General features: G+C 37.3%; 1 protein-coding gene across 2 annotated transcripts; it reads left to right on the top strand.

Annotated features, from left to right (window-relative positions):
- The first annotated feature begins 2,287 nt into the window (after window positions 1–2,287).
- LOC146690670 (uncharacterized) lies at window positions 2,288–6,894 on the top strand. Of its 2 annotated transcripts, XM_085433712.1 has the most exons (10): window positions 2,288–2,506; window positions 3,196–3,221; window positions 3,531–3,616; window positions 3,765–3,797; window positions 3,894–3,983; window positions 4,694–4,796; window positions 4,876–4,928; window positions 5,036–5,114; window positions 5,335–6,200; window positions 6,309–6,894. In XM_085433712.1, exons 2-9 carry the CDS (start codon window positions 3,215–3,217, stop codon window positions 5,868–5,870), a joined length of 987 nt encoding a protein of 328 aa, XP_085289838.1. In that variant the 5' UTR covers window positions 2,288–2,506; window positions 3,196–3,214; the 3' UTR covers window positions 5,871–6,200; window positions 6,309–6,894. The 2 variants fall into 2 exon arrangements, with proteins under 2 accessions (XP_085289838.1, XP_085289837.1); XM_085433711.1 differs by lacking the exons at window positions 2,288–2,506; window positions 3,196–3,221 and having other exon boundaries at window positions 3,230–3,616.
- The last annotated feature ends 785 nt before the right edge of the window (window positions 6,895–7,679 follow it).

Genomic DNA, 7,679 nt, shown 5'->3' with positions numbered 1-7,679 from the left:
AATGTTCAGCGATCGCAGGATGCTTTTTATAGAACTGTTTTTACTTCAAAATGTATCTATATTTTCTACCGTTACTATCCAAACATACAAAGAAGTCTCTCACACAGCAGGGTTTAGCAGTGGGCTTTCAGTTTCACGTTTATGTGGTTTTGACTGTTACAAAGAAGCCATTTCTGAGAACTTTCATGTATATAACTTCTTAATTTTCAAATTAACGTGTTTTTAATCTGTAATTTTACATCGATACAGATTTTAAGCCTCTGAAAATGGGGCATTCCTAATTTAAATGAATTTAAAGGTCCGGGCTTCAACCGCATAATGATTGTTTGATTTAAAATCACAAAAACTGCCACTCTCCTAAAATATATTGTGGCATGAAGAATATATACTACGTTTCTGGCATCATTGCTGTTCACAGTGCTGCTACCGTGCATCGTCAAAAAAAAAAAAAAATCAGAGAATCTGGAGAAAGTTCTGTATGAAAATCTGTAGTGGATGCCCGTGATGTTTGGGTCTTTGAAATGCATTAAAAGCAGACATGGAAATAACTTTCTGTGAATGCAGTTCACTGTACCAACCACAAAAGCTCCATCGTGTAAAGAAAGTGCGTGAACGTGATCTAGAAATGCTGCTGTTTTCACTGAGCCAAAGATCGTTCAAAATGGACTTTTTGGGTGTTTCGTGGCCCGGGGGTTGGGTCAGGCAAAATTGCAGTAGCTTCCCTGATCATTTTACAAACATAAGTGAAGAGAATCTGGACTAAAAGGCCTAGACTTATGGTTGTGTGCTGAATCTATGAATCAAACTATCACCTGGAAACATAATTAACTGGTCCATAGCTGTGAAACTGGACATGAGTTCTTGATTCTATGGAGATTAACAGTAATTTACAAATTTGTCCTGGTACATCGCGTAAATGTTGTCCCTGGGACATCATGTAGAAGTTGCCCTGGGACATCGTGTAGATGTTGTCCCTGGGACATCGTGTAAATGTTGTCCCTGGGACATCGTGTAAATGTTGTCCCTGGGACATCGTGTAAATGTTGTCCCAGGGACATCGTGTAAATGTTGTCCCAGGGACATCGTGTAGATGTTGTCCCTGGGACATCGTGTGATAGCTTGTAAATAATGGAATGAAAATTATTGATTGTTATTAACTTGTGAAAAAGAAGTGTAACAAATCCACATGTTATGTTCTTACACCCTTACAGAAACTGTGACTCCTTCACAATGTCAGGTAAATGTCAACTCATGTTGAATAATCAACCAATCAAGCCTTTTATTATCACATGCAATGTTACACGTACAACTGCAATGAAAATTTCACCCCCTTCTGACCATACATATATTGCTTAAACATCACATTGGGAAGACAGGTCGGAAACAGTTAGGAAGGTCAGAAAACAATTTAATTAATAGATGAAGGGAGAGAAGGAGAAAAAAGAACTACAACCAGACAAAGCTCCTAGAAGACTGAAATGGATGATGGTTGCAGCATGCAAAAAGAAAATGATATCTGTTGACTACAGCATATGCTTTCTCACAGATTACCTTGTGGGAGTAGCTGGACCAAACTCTATTGGTATTTCAAGTTTGAAATCCCTGTTTGACCAGACTAACATTTCAGATGAGGTACCTCTTGACATAAAAATCCTTTTATGTTGTCATAAAACTAATGTTAAATTCTGCTTTAAATACACTTTATTGTACAATTTACTTAATGAATCGTATTCCTTAGTTCTGTTTTTATTTATATGTATTTATTTATTTGTTTTATAAGGTAATAGATGGCCTAATCTATTTGCAGTGTGAGGTATGTTTAAGCCTCTGAAAATGGGGCATTCCTAATTTAAATGAATTTAAAGGTCCGGGCTTCAACCGCATAATGATTGTTTGATTTAAAATCACAAAAACTGCCACTCTCCTAAAATATATTGTGGCATGAAGAATATATACTACGTTTCTGGCATCATTGCTGTTCACAGTGCTGCTACCGTGCATCGTCAAAAAAAAAAAAAAATCAGAGAATCTGGAGAAAGTTCTGTATGAAAATCTGTAGTGGATGCCCGTGATGTTTGGGTCTTTGAAATGCATTAAAAGCAGACATGGAAATAACTTTCTGTGAATGCAGTTCACTGTACCAACCACAAAAGCTCCATCGTGTAAAGAAAGTGCGTGAACGTGATCTAGAAATGCTGCTGTTTTCACTGAGCCAAAGTTCGTTCAAAATGGACCGAGCCAAAGTGGAAAACTGTTCTGTGATCAGATGAGCACATGTCCCCCGGACGATCTGATTTCCTCGTGTCAGCATTGTTCCCACATCATCATAATTAATGTTGTTCCAGGTTCAACATTGCAAGTGACCAATCACCTTCTTGTGACGTCATTCCTTTGCGACTTCGAAATACCCGCCTTCGATTATTTCGAAATACAAGTGAAGAAGCGAAAAACCGCCGCCTGTCCGCCGAATTTGAAGTCAATTTAGGATACTTTCCTTTAATAAACGGTAAGCATTATACATATGTTCCTCACTTGGCTTGCTGTTTGTTTGCTAGCGATAGGCTACTTGACGACAGCATTAGCTAACCAGTGTTCCCCAACTTTTTGGGTGTTTCGTGGCCCGGGGGTTGGGTCAGGCAAAATTGCAGTAGCTTCCCTGATCATTTTACAAACATAAGTGAAGAGAATCTGGACTAAAAGGCCTAGACTTATGGTTGTGTGCTGAATCTATGAATCAAACTATCACCTGGAAACATAATTAACTGGTCCATAGCTGTGAAACTGGACATGAGTTCTTGATTCTATGGAGATTAACAGTAATTTACAAATTTGTCCTGGTACATCGCGTAAATGTTGTCCCTGGGACATCATGTAGAAGTTGCCCTGGGACATCGTGTAGATGTTGTCCCTGGGACATCGTGTAAATGTTGTCCCTGGGACATCGTGTAAATGTTGTCCCTGGGACATCGTGTAAATGTTGTCCCTGGGACATCGTGTAAATGTTGTCCCTGGGACATCGTGTAAATGTTGTCCCAGGGACATCGTGTAAATGTTGTCCCAGGGACATCGTGTAGATGTTGTCCCTGGGACATCGTGTGATAGCTTGTAAATAATGGAATGAAAATTATTGATTGTTATTAACTTGTGAAAAAGAAGTGTAACAAATCCACATGTTATGTTCTTACACCCTTACAGAAACTGTGACTCCTTCACAATGTCAGGTAAATGTCAACTCATGTTGAATAATCAACCAATCAAGCCTTTTATTATCACATGCAATGTTACACGTACAACTGCAATGAAAATTTCACCCCCTTCTGACCATACATATATTGCTTAAACATCACATTGGGAAGACAGGTCGGAAACAGTTAGGAAGGTCAGAAAACAATTTAATTAATAGATGAAGGGAGAGAAGGAGAAAAAAGAACTACAACCAGACAAAGCTCCTAGAAGACTGAAATGGATGATGGTTGCAGCATGCAAAAAGAAAATGATATCTGTTGACTACAGCATATGCTTTCTCACAGATTACCTTGTGGGAGTAGCTGGACCAAACTCTATTGGTATTTCAAGTTTGAAATCCCTGTTTGACCAGACTAACATTTCAGATGAGGTACCTCTTGACATAAAAATCCTTTTATGTTGTCATAAAACTAATGTTAAATTCTGCTTTAAATACACTTTATTGTACAATTTACTTAATGAATCGTATTCCTTAGTTCTGTTTTTATTTATATGTATTTATTTATTTGTTTTATAAGGTAATAGATGGCCTAATCTATTTGCAGTGTGAGGTATGTTGTAAAGCTTGTTTGATCATAATGACATAGCATGTTTACGTTTTTTGTAATGTATTTGAAAACATAGGTGTATTTATGTTATTTTTATAGAATTTCCCTCACATTTATCCAATACCAAGCCAAATCACTGGAAAAATTTTGGATGGGTCCACAAGAGCACAAAGTGCATACTTTTTGAAGGTATGACTTGGACTGTGGTAACTATGTTCTTATCACAAAGGGTTTATAAGTTGCCACTATAAACAAACAGCATTTTCCAAAATTGAAGCCTTGTCAGAAGAACCTGAAAAATACCTTTCTGAAACCTTTTCTGTGTAAAGACTTGTTCAAAAGCAATGCACACAGATTAAAACATTTCTGTCTTGGCCAACTGATAAAGAACACCAAAAATTGAGTGGTGCGTGTTGAGTCTGTGGTCTTGATTTGTTTTGTACACACTATAGAAATTAATTAATGTAAACCAAAAATGACACTTTCTATATGTTTGTGTATCTGCAGAATTAATTACAAGTCTCACCTGACAAGCTTTTGCAGTTTTGCAGTGTCATTCTTGACAGAAAAACATACTTGTCACATTATTTTTATTTCCAGAAAAACATCTTTCAGATGTATGAGAAATTGATTGGAGCCTGTCTGGAAAACGGCAGCCACTGGACCTTGTTTGTAAGTTGCACAGATTTTGCACTCTCTCTAGTGCATGATACTTTTCAGTGTCCCTCATTAGGAAAGCTCAAGGCCCAAGAGCTCAAGGCCCAAGCCTACCATATCCATCTTTTTACAAAACAGTTTTGTGACATACCCAAGAGGACCAAAACAAACAAACATTTCTTTGTTAATCTAATTCTTTTTGTTCTTTTTTTTTTTTTTTTTTCTTCTTCGTCAATTATTAGTTTGCCCAATCTCTCATTGACGGTAAAACACAAGTGGAGGAGTACAACACTGAAATCACAAAGCTCAGGTCCCGACTTTGCCACTACTTATTTTCCTCAATAGGTAAAGATAAAATTAGCTGCTTTCTTTTTCTCTAACATTGGAAAATGTAACTTGTACTTAAACAAATTATATTTTGCAGATCGAACTAGGAAGTGCAGTCAGTGCTGGTGTGTGATTGCAGCCAAAGACCGGGTACACTATGACATGTCCTTAGCCATATAGATTGTTTATATAATGGACTTTGTTCATTTGTTTTTTGTTTGTTTATTTCTTCTTCTTTTTTTTTTTTTAATTCACAGGTGCAGTGCCAGAAATGTGGTGCATACAAGCACATGCGTTGTTCAAAGTCTGTTTGTGGCATCTGTATCTTCTGTGAGAGTAAGTCACAATATAACTAAACAACGTCCAAAAATGTTTAAAGTGAATTTTTTTTCGTAATTTTGCCTTTGCACACCAGGACTGTGTAATTAAAGTGGACGTTTCAAGATCCAGTTTTTACACAAAACTATTTTAGACATAACTGTGTCGTATTGTGGGGATTTCTCTTCACAATTAAATTGATATAGTGCTGTTTATATCATTCTTCTTTATGTAACAGCACAGTGCAGCACAGCAGAGGGAAAGGAGTTGTGCAGCATAGTGGGTGGCTATACAGGAGGAGCAATAGAAGTAGCCAGTGAAGAATGTCATCAGGGAAAGCATCAGGCAGCGAATGACAAAGGAAAAGTTCCTAAGGGAGAGAACATCTGCAGCAAATCGACAAGTAACAGTGAGATAGGAAGACTGACAGTCAGAGATGAAGGTACACAGACTGAAGACAACGAAAAAGAAGCAGAAGTATACGGCACAAGTCTGAGTACAGATAATGCTGCTGCTGATGATGTTGACAGGATCGATGCAGATACAGAATTCCAAACTGATTCAGAAGGAACTAGTACAGTTTACAGAGTGCATGGTCGCTTATCTGTACCAAGCTCAAAAAAGAAAACCTACACAATAACAGAAGACGAGATCAAGCGCAGAATCAACGCAGAGAACATGTCAGTTCATGTTTTCAGAGGTTTGATTGGGGTAGGTATACATTTCGTGATTTTGATGTCACCTGAAATAAATCCGGGTTACTCGTATCAATGAAGTGACAATGTGGCTGGAAATTGTGCATTTGCTGCAACATATACACAATTACACCATGTAAACAAAAGCATTTAACTTTGTGCGCGTGTGTGTGTCTCTCTCTGCTCTTTTGGTGTTTGCATTTTTTCTTTTTTAGGGCCGTAAAGCCAAACTGCCCGCAATGATTCTTGACAGGCCTAAGAAGGCCAAAACTAAAGTAACAGTGTTTAGTGTTCTGAGTGAAGAGGAGGCTGGGGAGCTAGCCCTCGGGTTTGCCGGAAGATTGGCCTGCGATGTCACAACAGACATGGTCTGTAAAGGCATCGACCATTCAAGTGCTGATATGACAAAGTAAGTTAGTAAAACAATATGAAAGTTGTATCTTTTTTGGTATTATTTGTCATTTCCCCGTATTTGGGTTATTGGTGTAACATTGTTAATCTTACTTTCTAATAACAGACAGACTCTTCTCAAAATCCAACACAATCTTAAACATGAGCTGACTGATTCCTCAACCTTCAGTTTGCTGACACACACCTTTGGCCCCGCTGCACTGGATTCTGTCATTTCATTCCTGTGTGAAAAACTTGATCTTGTCTCTTAAATAATGAAACCTTTTGTGACTTTTGTTTGTTCTGTAAATCAGAATCTTGAAAATTGTTCATTGTTGTTCTAAGTTTGTGTTAACTATTTGGCAAAAATGATTGGTTCCTAATCCAAACAGCATAATGACTGTTCTAACACATATCTTAAAAATGCTACAAAGAAAGAAAATTATCACATATGTTTCAATATGAATGTAATTGTGTCACACTCGGTTTGTAGTAGCTTTCCTGTTTTATTTTGAGTTTTGGTATGTTTACACTGTTATTTTTATTTCCCGTGTGTTCGTCTTCCCTTATTAGTTTTACTGTATTTAATTAGTCTGATTTAATAACTTATAATTATTTACTTTCCAGTGTGTATATATGCTCCTCGTTTGGATTATTGTTTGTTTGAGTTCTGCCTGTCTTTTCTATTAAAGATTTGGACTTTTGGACTATTAGTGGACCTCGTAGGTTTTTATTCTGTTCAATTGGTAATTGACTGGGTTTAATTTAGTGGCCTGGAAAACAGGCCGGAGGGGTCTGGTCATTTTAACCCCCCAAGACCCGAAATCTTCCATGGCATGCATTTTTAATTTCTCTTTGATATTTGGGCCGATTGGAACCCGATGAATGTAAAAAAAGAATTACCAGGTTTTGTTTTTTTTTACCTAATTTTTGTTTCTGAGAAAAATGAGAGCCACATATGAGGACATTAATTTGAAATTTCGATAGAACAGTTGCAGTATAATGTCCTCATAACTGTATATCAGGCACTTGTTGATCAAGATTTAGTATTTTGGTCTAAATAACCCAAAATGTGATGTCCACATGTGTGGACGCCAGGCTGGAGTAAAGAGCTATTTATACCTATGTAAACTTTTATACACTGGTTTTTACCTGTCTTGTTTCAGAAAGGTTTAAAAGGGTAATGTCCACAGTTTATTTGTTTATTTATTTGTTTGAATTCAACATATTTTATTAAAGTAATTGAGCTTGAACACAGAAAAAACTGAATCAAATAATCATGAAATCAAATCACTTGCACTATACTGAAGTCTAATCTACTCTGAGCTAATGCCGGTTTCCAACACTAATGATCGGGTGAAGGAGAGAGATGAGGGTGTGCACGGCCACTGGTGCTCTTATCCCTGTTCTTTGTGATACAATCCAACAGGAAAGCAGTCAAACCCTTGGACATTAGCCAAGTTAACGTTCACAAATATATACACACAGAGGAACTCTG

Source organism: Copadichromis virginalis, linkage group LG16, assembly GCF_057382275.1.
Source record: "Copadichromis virginalis isolate Kocher_CV1m ecotype Utaka linkage group LG16, C_Virginalis_male_GT1.1, whole genome shotgun sequence".
Taxonomy (NCBI): Eukaryota; Metazoa; Chordata; class Actinopteri; order Cichliformes; family Cichlidae; genus Copadichromis; species Copadichromis virginalis.
This window is presented reverse-complemented; position numbering and strand designations above follow the sequence as displayed.

Excerpts from the sequence above, each read along its gene's own strand:
- LOC146690670 (XM_085433711.1), top strand. The coding sequence starts at position 3,404 with ATGAAGGGAGAGAAGGAGAAAAAAGAACTACAACCAGACAAAGCTCCT. Across the intron at positions 3,617-3,764 it reads AGACTAACATTTCAGATGAG|GTAATAGATGGCCTAATCTA; the intron begins GTACCTCTTGAC and ends TTGTTTTATAAG. Across the intron at positions 4,797-4,875 it reads CTACTTATTTTCCTCAATAG|ATCGAACTAGGAAGTGCAGT; the intron begins GTAAAGATAAAA and ends TATATTTTGCAG.